The 13,407-nt window shown below is 37.5% G+C and overlaps 1 protein-coding gene across 1 annotated transcript in view; it reads right to left on the bottom strand.

The window, feature by feature from the left end:
* The window catches only part of RYR3 (ryanodine receptor 3), a 466,421-nt gene that overhangs the window by 310,857 nt on the left and 142,157 nt on the right, over window positions 1-13,407 (bottom strand). Inside the window, 1 exon segment of the mRNA XM_039843988.1 lies at window positions 11,066-11,185. Within this exon segment, the coding sequence (XP_039699922.1) occupies window positions 11,066-11,185 (120 nt within the window).

Genomic DNA, 13,407 nt, shown 5'->3' with positions numbered 1-13,407 from the left:
TACCTGTCCACTCATCTTCTAGTTTGCTCGCTTGTTAACTCAACTACTCTCATCAGTATTGATATCTCATACCTTTTCACTGCCAGTCCCCTTCTATATTTAGTTCTCTCCCCATTCAGCTTAAATTCCAAGATTTCATGGCCTAATCTCCTAAACTCTCTTGCCCCTTTGTTGTTTATCACGTTCGCCTGGGAACACTTTAACCCTGGCTGAATTTTACTGTCCATTTTCTTCATGCCTGTGGTGGGACTGCTGAGGGCTGCTGCAGAAAATGGCACACTCAGAAAACTGGTAGCATTAAAAAGTCATTGTTAAGAATCGTCGATGCTGGGCCTGCACACTGCTCAGAAATCCTGCTACTCTTCTGTAGGAAGCTCACTCTCCAAAACTTTCTGCACAAAACCTACAGGTCTACTCCCATCCTTGCCTTCTTCCTTTCTATTCAATGGAATACGGATTCTTCCTTTACTTAAAGTCAGTTCCTTATCTCTGTTCTTAATCCTTTACGTTATATTAGCAATTTTCACTCTAAACCATCTCTTCCCTCATCTGTCTCTCCTTCTTCTCCTTCTCCACTTGTACCTTCCCATCAACATTTAAACGTGCATAAGTCTTTACCATTACAAAATCCTCTAAACTATAGGTGGTGAATACACAATGCCATAGAAAGGGACTGGAAGTTTCAGGTGTGCAATTCAACCTGAAATTTACTGGATTTCGTTAACCAATGTCACCATGAAAAAAAAAATCCTCCCATCCTCTCCAGCTATCCCTCTCTCACTTGCAGAGATGTCCGCAGTGATTGTCTTTGTCTTCTTACTTTCCTCTTACTCTCCATGTCCACTAAATTGGCTTCTGCCCTCATCACCTCATTGAAGGAGCTCTCACCAAGTTGCCATTGGCCTCCATGTCACTCCATCTAGTAGACAAATTTCATCCTATTACTTGACCACCAACTGGCATTCTACTCTACTGACTATGCTCCTTCTTAACACTCTTCCCCTGCTTTCTATGGCTTCTATGACATTACACTGCTTCTACTTTCCCTCCAATCTCTCAGGATTCTATTTCTCCACTAATTTTTAAATATTGATATCTTCCAGTCCCTCCTTTCTTCTCTTCTTAATCCACATTTTTCCCACTCACTATTATAGCTTGATTTAATATCCTTAAGCCAACAATTCCTCTATCTCATCCTCTTTTTCTAAACTCCGAATCCATATATCCAAATCCCTATCAAAATTTCCTCTTAGATGTCTTATAGGCTGTTTGGATTCAGTATGTCCAAAATTCAGTTCACTAGCATCATCACCACCCTCTGTTCTAACTTATTGTTTCATCAATGTATATTGATGTGTATTTTCCTATATGCCACGTACAGGCAGCTAAATCCCATAACTGTGAAGTCGTACTTGACTCCTACCATAGTAATTCCTTCCTCATTCTATGCATTTCATTAACTATACTTGAATTAAATTTAATTCCAGTCTATTCAACTTCTTTTACATATGAGGAACCTATATAGCTTCTACAAGTTCATGTTTTCTTCAGACAATAAGCCCCTGTTTGTGTTCAGCTCCCATCCTTGCTACTTCAAAATCTGTGCCCTCATTTCTCTTTTGCATGTGCCAAAGCTGCACTAAATTTAATCCTTCATTAATAGTGCTACCTATTAGTTTTGTCTTTTAAACCTCAATATCTCCTTCTCTAGACCCTTCTTCCTCTCCTCCTAGAAACATGCTTGTGTGCTTCATCATTGAAACTCCTTTATAACTGAAATTCTGCTTCACCATTTTCTTTTCTTCCTTTTATCACTTAATTCCTTCAAAGAGTGGTGACCAGTCACTGATAAAGTTCTGGTTTGGGTAACAATGGAGAAGCTTACAACAGAATAACCCTTCTTACAGTAGTAATACCAACTCCACACAAATATTTTTAAAAAATAACTGTTTCAAGGCACTGAAGAGCAAATGAAAACTGGAGGAAATATGACCCTTAAAAGATAGGAAGCTAACTAGGTAATAACCACATTTAATTAAATTTCCTGAGGGCACTCCTCTGTTCATGGGGCCTATGAGTGTTAGAGCACAAGGAAAGAAAAAATTTTTGTGGAGTCAGAGGCCCTGAGTTTGGGGCTGTCATACTGTCTGAAAATTAAAGACAAGAGTGCTGAGAAGAAGGGAACTACCACAGGTAATGAAAACCGAGAATCAGCATACGAATGACCCTTAAATTTTTGGTCAACTCATCAACTGTACAGGTCAATATTCCAAATATCCAACAGAACAAAACAACTGGAACACTAAAAATGAGCAAAAGTTTCAGCAGCTACAAGTTCTGGAATGTCAGAATTTGGTGAAGTCTCGCTATCTAGAGATTAGGAAAAACTTCGGGATTTTCATTAAAACCCAGGAAAGCTACATAGCCAGACCAATGAAAGGCAAAATTAAAACAGACCAAACTGGTAGAATGAAATATATTTTAGAGGAAGATAAAACAGAATAACTATAAAATATCACCTACAAGTTTCAGTATACAATTGCTAGATATTCAAATAAACAGAAAAATATGACTTATAATCAAGAGAAAAACTAGTCATTAAAATTAGACTCACACACTACCCAGATACTGGCATTCATAGTCAAAAGTTAAAATATTATAAATGTTAATAAATTTATCAAAAACTATGGGTAATAGGAGAAAAGAATTTGAGAATACGTAAAACCTTAGAAATAAACTTCTAGAAATTTTATATGTTAAAAATATAATATCTGATTCACTGGAGGGAGTTCATAGCACATTTAAAGAAAAAAAAAATCCGTAAACATAGGAATAAGTCAATAGGAATTATTCAAACTGAAAAGAAAAACACTTGAAGAAAAAATGAAGAGTTTTAGTGACCAATGAAACAACAGAAAAGTTTAATCTATAAGTAAATGGGGTTCCAGGAGAGAATAAATGTGGCAGATAAAATATTTTAAGAAATAATGGCCCCAAAAGTTCCAAACTTGATTTAAAAAATATTAAAAACAAAGAGATCCATAAAGTTCAGCAACATCTAGGCTGAACGACTACAGAGAAAATTACCCTCAAAAACATCAAACTGATGAAAATAAAAGATAAACCAAAAATTCATGATACCTTCCAGAGAAAAAGGCCAGAGAAAAAATAAGATGATAGCTAATTTTTCATTAAAAGAAAATGAGGCCAAAAGACAGAAAAATACCATCTTTAAAGTGCTGAAAGAAAAAAAAAGTCAAACCAAAATTTTATATCCAGAGAAAATATCTTTCAAAAAATAGGAACATATCAGTGAAATAAAAACTGGGAGAATTTGTCTCTGGAACATCTGCACTACAAGAAATACTAAAGCATTTTCTTCAGACCGAAGGGAAATGCTATCAGACGAAAATCTGGATACACAGAAAAGAATGAAGAGTACTAAAAATAGTAAATATGTGGATATCACACAAACAAAAAACAATTTTTACTTTTATTAATTTTTAAAAAGATAATCGACTCATTGAAACAAAAATAAGACAGTATTGTACCTTATATAACACAGAAATAAAATTTATGCCATAATAGCACAAAGGATATGAGAAAAGTGGTATAATATTAATTTAAGGGAGATTGTTGTAAATTAAGAATTCATATTGTAATCCCTAAAGAAATGACTAAGAAAATACAAAGAGGTAGAGCTAAAAAGCCAATAGAGGAGAGAAAATGGAATATTTAAAAAATACTTGATTTAAAGAATGCCGATAAGAGAAACAGAGGAACAAAAGCCAGAGGGACAAAAGAAAACAAATAGCAAGACGATGGACTAAAATACAACAGTCTCAATTATTACAATAAATGTAAATGGACTGAACATTTCAATTTAACAGCTGAGATCAATAAACGATCAGGGAAAAGCAACATCTAAGTATATGCTGTTTATAAGCAACATACTTTAAATATAAAGATATAAAGACATAAACAAGTTGAAAACAAAAAAGATGAAAAAAGATATACCACACACTGTTAACTGTAGAAAACTTGTGGCTATATTAATATCAAAGTATAAGACCAAAGATAAACAGGGACATTTCATGATGACAGAAGGATCAATTCCATTAAGAAAACACAAAAAAATCTTAAATATATATAAACTCAAAACAGAGCTTTAAAATGTATGGAATAAAACTAATATAATATTGTATGCCAATTGTAATTGAAAAATTAAAAATTATTAAAAAATAAAATGCATGGCATAAAGCTGACAAAGCTAAAGGAACATGTAGGCAAATTCTCAATTGTATTTAACACCTCTTTCTCAGTAATTGATAGAATAGGTATAATTCAGTAAAGATATATAAGATTTCAACATCATGATCAACCACCTTGATAGTCATAAAAACTATATTCAACTACAGAATACAGTTTTTTTAAGTACACATGGAACAATCACCAAGAGAGACCATACACTGTAAAATAAGTCCCAATAAGTTGCAAAGGACTGAATTCATTCAGAGTATGTTCTCTCACCATATTAAGATTAAATTAGAAATCATTAACAAAAATCATTGATTCGCTTTATTTTTTAAAAACATTCACTCGTTGCTTATCCCTTTTCATCTAACTTACTCTGATTTGCCCTTAACACTTCACTTTTAAAGTTCACAAATGCCCTCCTGGACCCTCAAATCTAGGCCTTTAATTAATTCAGTACATATGAAACTTAACTGCGTCAAGCAACAGTTCCTAAGGACCTAATGTGTGTCTGGCCCTCTGCTAGAGATAATAATGGCTACTGCTTAAACAGTACTTTGGGTGTGTCAAGCAGCGTTGTAAGTACTATACAGCTGACGCTTGAAAAAAAAATGGTTTGAACTGGGTCTACTTATATGCATATTTTTCTCCATATATATACTGGAAGTTTTTTTGGTGATATGCAACAATTTGAAAAAACTAGCAGATGAATCTTATGATTTTCTTAACTATTTAGTCTAGCTAACTTTATTGTAAGAATATAGTATGTAATATACATAAACATAAAAAATATGTTAATTGACTGTTATCGGTAAGGCTTCCAGTCAACAGTAGGCTATTAGCAATTAAGTTTTGGGGAAGTCAAAAGTTACACGTGAATTTTTTATTATGCAGGGGTGGGGTGGGGTCAGAACCCTTAACACTTATGTTGTTCAAGGGTCAACTGTACAATTATGAATTACTGTAATTGAATCTTCATAATGACCATATGAGATGGGTACAGTTTTAAAGATGAGGAAACTGAGGCAAAGATAAGGAAGTCATTTGCTCATGGTCAGAAGGCTATTAAGCAGTGGAGCTGGAATTACCAGCTCAGGCAAGTCTAGCTCCAAGGTCCTGTTTCTTAACCACTGTGCTGCTTGCTCAGTCTTTGACTTCAGTGCTCCCCGACTGGTGGAGGGCAGGTGAAAAGACAGGTAACCCATCATAATTCAATGCAGATGTTCCGACTCCCCAATTACAGTATTTCTGTGTCTTATATCCCAACATGGAGGCATTTAGGAATCTGCCTTATCCCTTTTTATAAATTTATTTTCTAGAAAATATATCATCTCATTTATACTGTAAAGAATTAGCTACGAAATTTTAACACTGCTTCATGTGCTCTCTTGGAGGATTTGCATTTTAATTGTTTAATTTAAGCAAACTAGATATTTCTAACTTTGAAATGTCAGGAATTCAGAGGACAGATGCAGGAAGGTTGTGGGAGGGGGTATGGAGATCTGCCCAGGTATTCTTAAAATCTAACCACATGGAGAAATATGTCTCCTCTATCCTTAAGTTGGATCCATGGCAGTTTTATTGCTGAGTATTATAGAAATTAGACAGGGATCCAAGTTTGGAATGAATAATCTTCAGAAAGTAACAAGTAAATTCTTGTACATTTCTTTTCTGTAATGAGAACAATGTTTGCTCTGTAGGGTTGTTGAGTTTACGTGAGAGTATGTAAGCACCCACTGTAGTACGTGGCATATAGCACATAATGCCTGATAAATGTTAAAAAAAAGTTCAAAATGTCAACCTATAAGGCTCTTTATATTATGTGACAAGGGAGTACTTTTGAAGTAGGTCTTACACTAGTTTGGCCTTTCAAAATATCTCAAGTCCATAGAAAATAATACACACTAAAACATCAACTGTAAGCTCAAAGATGAGTATATAACCAGAGGCTGAGCCTCTGTCTCTGCAAATTTGCACAAGCTTAGTTTTTTTTTCAGTAGTAAACAGTAAATCTATTTCTTAGCAAAAGATAAAAATAGTAGGAAATAAATTGTTTTTAGCCTAGAATTCTATCTTAATTTATGTCATCTATATAACGATGTTTGCACAATTATGGATATTTAATCCTGGGTCTTGAAAACCTATATAACTTTTCAGAAATCATAGCAAACTGTCCTTCACATTTAAAAGAGGATATGAAAACAACAGGAATAAAATTTCCCTTGGACAGTTTCAGTTTGAAAATTGAATTTAAAACTAGATTTTTTACTTTGAATAAACCATAATCAATAAGGAAAACAAAGAGTCCTCCAACAGAGAGGTAGAATTTAATTCTGCGACACCTGGAGCCAAAGACTTTAGAAATGCCCCTGTCTTTTGAAGGACACTATAGTAAGTTGTTTTACTTCTTCAATTTCAGTTTCCTCATTAAAATCAGTGAAACAAACAAACATATTTTGGTCTGTTGAAACTGATTTAAGCAAAAAGTTCCCATGTTCTTGCTACTTTTTGATGATGATCTATAATTAAATAAGGTTGAAGTCAGGATTTGGAAAGGTATTGGGGTTTCACAAACATCTGACAAGGCCACAGTAGTTAAATAATTGTCATCAAAAAAGATTACTGTGGGATATGGCTTATGAAATTCTTTTCTCCTTCTGCATGAGAATATGACCTTTAGTTAGCTGTCCAGTTTCGTTCTTGGGACAACCTGATAAACTTGATATGTTAACTATGTTATCAGGGAACTCTTTACAGTAAAAATGATCCCTGATTGGTGTCCTGTATCTGGACTGGGAAGACCACCAACACCTTATAGGCAGCCATAACTCTGCAGTTCCCCAAATGTGAAGACTCTTGTAGCTGGGGTGGTCCTTTGTGGGGAACCCTAAAGCTATGACTGTGAAGTTGTTACAAGATATATTGGCTCTTGTGGTACAGGAAGCTTTTAAGCATGGTGACTATTACACCTGCTTGATGTAGACCTGATCTCTTCCACCTGAGCTGTCATTGGGGGTAGGGGATTCAGAAGCCAATCCCTGTGCCACTGCAAGGATTTTTGCAGCCGTCAGTACCTGACACTTCCCAGCAGGAAAGCCACGGTCCCTGTCCTACTGAGCAGACTGGTGCCAAGTGGTCTATGAGAGTCATGAGTCTGGATGTCAGGTTAGACCAAACAAGACCCTGGTGAGCACTACAGATACAAAAGGAACAATATACACATATATGCACGTATATACATTGTGTGTGTGTATACACACACACACACACACACACACACACTCTCTCTCTCTCTCTCTCTCTCTCTCTCTCTCTCTCTCTCTCTCTCTCTTTCTCTCTCTCTCTCTCTAATATATTAAGGACCAGAGGAAAAAGAGGAAAAGTAGTAAACCCTGGTTTCTGGGAACAAATTTTCCACTTAAACCTGACAGTAAATAAACATTTGCTGCTATTATAATAAGATAAAGAAAGTGACATTTCTTCTCCATGTTCCCTGATGCCTGTTGTAATTCTGAGTTTTTCCAATAAAACAAGATGCCTTTTAATTCCCGGAGCTGTGCTTAGTTGAAAGGGATGCTGAATAATGGTGCTTCCATCAATTCATATCTGCTGTTTCAAGATACCTTCAAAGAAGGGTAGGCCATGACATACAGGAACCAAAGTCCAAGAGCTCTCCAAAGTTCTAAATAGTCTCCCTGTCTATAGGAAGTGTTGATATTCTTATATATTTTTTTCTTATCCTTCTACCCTCTCATTCTTTACTTCAATAATACTTCCTTTTCTTGGGGTTTGTACACTAAAAATATATTTTGAGCACTCTCTCTCTTATCTTCTTTCTCTGAGGTCTGTCTTCTCCTTAGAGTACATCTCAGTTTTATCTCTTTGAGTCTCAACTAGTTTAAATACCCTTGACTAGGAAAGCCCACGGTCAGTGGTTAGTTCTGTGGCTGTCTCATAAAAGTGGTGCTTGATGTCTGCATCTCATGCTCAGTTCTAGGCTTGGAAATACTCCTTCTCACTTCATTGAATGACTTATGTTAGCTTCTAAGAACCTAAGAATGGCATAGCTAGCTGTGAAACTGCATGGTAGAAAATTCAGTGAAATATTTAGTGAAACGGGAGGAGACAGGCCAAAAGGGATGTGTTTATAGTTATAGCTGACTTCAGGAAAGATTGAAGCCACAGAAAATGGGTTCATCTAGCAGGCTGTTTCCAGGAATGGTGATAGGAAATCCCAAATACCTACTCTAGCTTTTCTATGAACTGGACCCTGTTTCTCTGTGAGAAGCTCTCATGGTGCACTTTCCTCATACTATGTGTAAAAGAGACATACACTCATGAAATGATAGTGGGCATGCCAACTGTAACAACTGGTATATGCTTTTGGGAAAGCAGTTTAATTCTGTTCGTACTCCTGACACTATTACTTCTACTCCTGGCCATTTACTCCAAGAAGCAAAGGTAAACCAACAAACCACACATATGAAATTTTTAATAACTATGAATCATAATTTTTATACCTGGGGGATACAAAGCATTCTTAAGTTATGATATATAGTTGTTTTTAATCTGTTTTAGGTAATCTAGTACAGGTAAGATTAAATCATGATTTAAAAAGGTTAAATCATGATTTTAAAAGATTAAATCATAATAGCCAGTGGTGGTTATACAGAGTTTACAATGCACCAGGTGAGTTACAAGTGCTATGTACATCACATGCATTAACTCGTTTAATCCCATAACAACCTAATCAGGTAGTTACTATTCAATTCTCATTAAGCAGATGAGGCGACTAAGTTCAGAAAGGTGAGGTAGCTAGTTCAAGGTCCTGGCTTACCTGGTGAGCGGTAGAGACAGGATTCAAACTCTGATAATCTGACTCCAGAGCTTGTGACCTAAACCATTGTCATATGCCCCTCTCAATGAATGACTAGAAAATGGTACCACTGGTTTCTAATTCAGGCCAACACTCTTTCCATTGCACCAGACTGCACCTCGTCTGGCATAAGAGAAACTTAAAACAAGGTTGAGTGACTTGCCCATGGTCACATGACTAGCTAATGGTTGAGAATTAACTTCTTGACTTCTAATCTAATGATCTTCCTATTATCCCAGACTGCTGGGAATGAAAAGAAAAATATCCAGCTAAGAACAAAATCAAACGAGAAAAGACCTTAGGGAAATCAAGTCTAAGACCTTTAAAAAGATAGAAATCTTCCTTGTCTCTTTGCTCTGCCATTTATTTTAATGTGACTCTGTACTACTGGTATTGGCCCTATGTGCCGCTGACAGATAACTGTACTTGTGGATCAGTGACCTACATGAGAGGGAGAGTGATGGAGAGGAAAGGGCCTTCTGGGAGATGTGGCCATCACGGTGAACATCTAGTGTTTTAGGATTGGGGCAAACTCTCTGTGTATGTTTGTGTAGTATATGTCCATGTGGAGAAATGACATGCCAATCAGCTGGTCCTATTGGAAAATGTAACCATTTTCTGACTGATTAAAAAAAAATTCTATGAGAAAAACTAAGCTTGTATCAAGGGTATAGTGGTCAGTTATGTATCAATTTGGCTAGATTATAGTACTCAGTTGTTTAATCAATCATCAATCTAGGTTTTGATGTGAAGATATTTTGTAGATGTTATTAATATCTCCAGTCAGTTGATTTTAGAGGTGATTATACCTTAATAGACTGAGTGGGCCTCACTCAATCAGTCAAAGGCCTCAGAATAAAAACTGAGGGAAACAAATTTTGCCTCAAGGTAGCATTAATTCCTGCCTGAGCTTCTCGCTGATCTGACCTACAGATTTCAGACTTGCTAGCCCCCATAAATGCATGAACCAATTTCTTAAAATAAATTCATATCTGTCTATCTACCCACTACTCACCCATCCATCTATCTAAAGAGAGTCTATTGGTTCCATTTCTCTGGAGAACCCTGACTGATATAAACACCTTGCCAGGACTACTAAGTACTTTGACAATGCTGATCACACAGATCCACTTGACATAAACATCGTGAAAAGCAGAGACAGGACAAAAAAGGAAGAAAAGTTTGGCTGAGGAGACATGACATGACATGTCAGCATGCAGGCAGAGACCAGAGCAAACATTGCTTTCTGCCCCAGTCACAAACAATCTCGACATAGTCAAAACTCAAAGTGATGTGCTCACTATGAAACACAGGTCCAAGCACCTAGGAGTTCTTGTAGCAATAAATAACGACTGGGAGTAAAGAATATGCACTCAGATTTCTAGGAATTAACAAGAAAAGGCATTCTGGGAGTATTAAAAGAGCCTCCTTTGTGAAGGCTGACAGTGACCTCGAGGCCACCCCTGTGTCTTGGTGAACACTGGCAGACAAGGCATCTCTAATTCTTCACACTGCTCTGGGTTCCTACTGAAACCTTCCTTGGGTTGGGGGGATTTGTGTTCTAAACCTGATCTGCTTCCCATTTTAAAAATAAATGTGTCCTTTTTAAAACAAAATGAACAAAACAAACTCATAGATACAGAGAATGGATTGGTAGTTAGTGTGGGAGGGGGGGCTGGAGGGCGGACAAAAGAGGTGAAGGAGGTCAATTGAATGGTGATGGATAGTAACTAGACTTTTGGGGGTGATCACTTTGTAGTGTATATAGATGTTGAATTACAATGCCATACACCTGAAACTTATATAATAAAAATAAATGTGTCTTTTCAAATTTCTTCCCCATCACCCTCCTCACCATCTCCCAGCAGACCAATCTCCTAAACGACTGCTTGGGAGGCCAATGGGGGATGGTTCAGGAGAAGTGATCAATCTCACCTTGGCTTCTGAAGTGGGTTCCAAGAAGCACAGGCGATTCCCAAGTCCCTCGGCTGCTAGGCAGAACTTCCTTTGCTCCTTGTGAATGTTCGCGATGCACTGGAGAACCACTTCATCTTCCTGCCAGGAAAAGAGACACAAATGTGGGTGACCAGGGACTGTTTCCCCATGCAGAACCAGGCCCCAAGTCACCCTTGCTACATCGTTGTCAGTTACTGTGGGAGGCATGGGCTTTTGAATATTATATAAAGGAGATATTTTTATTTACATGCCTATATTCATACTCACATGGCATAACTGAGAACCTCCTCTGAGGTAGATTCCGGTGTGGAGTCAGTGGGAGTGAGTACATAGAATGGACACGTGGCATGGGCCTCACTTCATTGAGATAGATAAGACACACAATCAAGGTGAGCAGATAACTTTAACACTTGAATGAAGATGAAAGCAAATCTAAGCAATCTCCCCAATTATGAAATAAGACAGTAAGATGTGATTGAGGGAACTGAGAATGCAAGCAAAGATTAGAGAGAAGTGAGATTCATAGAAATAAAGTCCTTTTTGTATAGGGTGGTGGAGGCAAGAATCATGTTCTGTTGGGGGAAGGGTGTATGTAGTGGGAAGCACATTTGCCAAATGACAGAAGGAACCTGGAGGGTAACAGGAGATGAGTTTTAGACATATGAAAAAAGAAGATTGAAAGATGCCTGAAAGATTCAGATTGGAAGGAGTCGAAGGTTAAGTAGAGAAGTCATTCTGAATTCCCAAGGAGGGGACCTCCCTCCTAGCATCATTCTCAAAAGCAGCCTCCTAAAATTTCAGACACCTTGTTGGAATGGCATTCCTCTTGCTGATAGCCCAGAAACAAGGCCAAGTTCCGTTTACACTAACATGTTCACCTCTTGCACAACCGTGCCTGGAGCTGAAAAGAAAACAGTTTCCTTACCAGCTCCTCCATTCTTGTTTGTCTAATCTATCAGTCCATGCCCTCTCTCTACCACCACTTGACCTTTGGCTTCAAATACCAAAAAGATTCCTAGGTTTGGTTAAGTTAAAGGAGTAACCAGAGAAGAGCCAGTTGGAGCTTCCTTCTTAGCAATCACTGTCCTGTTCTCCTGACTCACCTGTATGCCCCTTGGTGTTAGTGTTTGTCTCTGAATATTGGAGGGGCAGATTAAATAGAAATGGGAGTTTTTCTTAAATGGTGCCTAAACTGTACCTAGTCATGTGGAAAATAAAATCCTTCCACCTGGTGGGAAGATGAAGAGATACACTGGTAACAGACTCTAAAAAGACATCTGCTCGTGCCCAGAGATTGGTAAGGGGCTACAGGGAAGTGCGAGATGCCACAGATCACAGACATGTGAAAAGAAGATTGAGAGAAAGAAAAAAAGCTCCACACTTTTACTAGCACTGAAATGTCACTGTTCATCCTTAAATTGAGTCAGTAATAAATTCAAGAGGCTCTGCTTCGAGTGAAGTCAGAATTCATGGATTTCATTTGAATTGAGACAGAAGAAAACTCCCCAAACAGCATGGCTTTCAAACTGTGGGCTCAGTGAAATCTCAAAAGGGAATGAAGATTTTTCCTAGGTGGAATCTCCCCAGATCTTATAGCCACCAGGGGCCATACCATCCTAACAGACACAGGCAAAGGAGGAGTACTCTCAGTTGTCAACATGACTAACGGATGCTACATATATTGCAAAGCAGGCACCTTGTAAGCTAAATGGTCTGTATTGCATAATTTTGAAACATAATTTTTCTGTCCAAAATGTCAAGAGGAACCCCTATTGAGAAATATTAAATATCTCCCACCTACACACAATTTGCCAGTAAAACAAAACGAAACAAAACAAAAAAAAACAGAAACAAAACAGGCATTTGGAAATTATGGGATTGTAATTATAAACCAGACTTTTCATGACTCGGTGAAAGTCAAAAACGTTTTCCCCTCAGTATTCGTCTTCAAGAGTCTCTTTCCATGATCTCATTTCCCATGCCCTTTCCACCCGAAGGTGCCCAAACCACCTTGGCTTGACCTTGCACTAGCGGCTTTGAAGTCTCTATTTATCTAAAATTTACCATTCCTATAATTCACATCACATCCTCATAACCTAGGCTGCTAATCAACTAACATAACAAACGAACCTTCTCTGGCTCAATAACCATTTGCCAAAGAGCAGCCCTGCAAAAGTGCTTTCCTAGGTCGGCACTCTGAGTGACACACAGATGGGTGTGGGACTTAGAGCCAGATTTACCTTCTCCAAACATTTTCACCTTTTTTCTACCTGCTGTCTGGAACTGTATGCTCAGTGCTGACCTGGCTGCAGCCACCACCT

The sequence above is a fragment of the Pteropus medius genome, unplaced genomic scaffold (assembly GCF_902729225.1).
Source record: "Pteropus medius unplaced genomic scaffold, Ma_sr-lr_union100, whole genome shotgun sequence".
NCBI lineage: Eukaryota > Metazoa > Chordata > Mammalia > Chiroptera > Pteropodidae > Pteropus > Pteropus medius.
The sequence above is the reverse complement of the archived record's forward strand: the minus strand, read 5'-3'. Positions and strand labels throughout refer to the sequence as shown.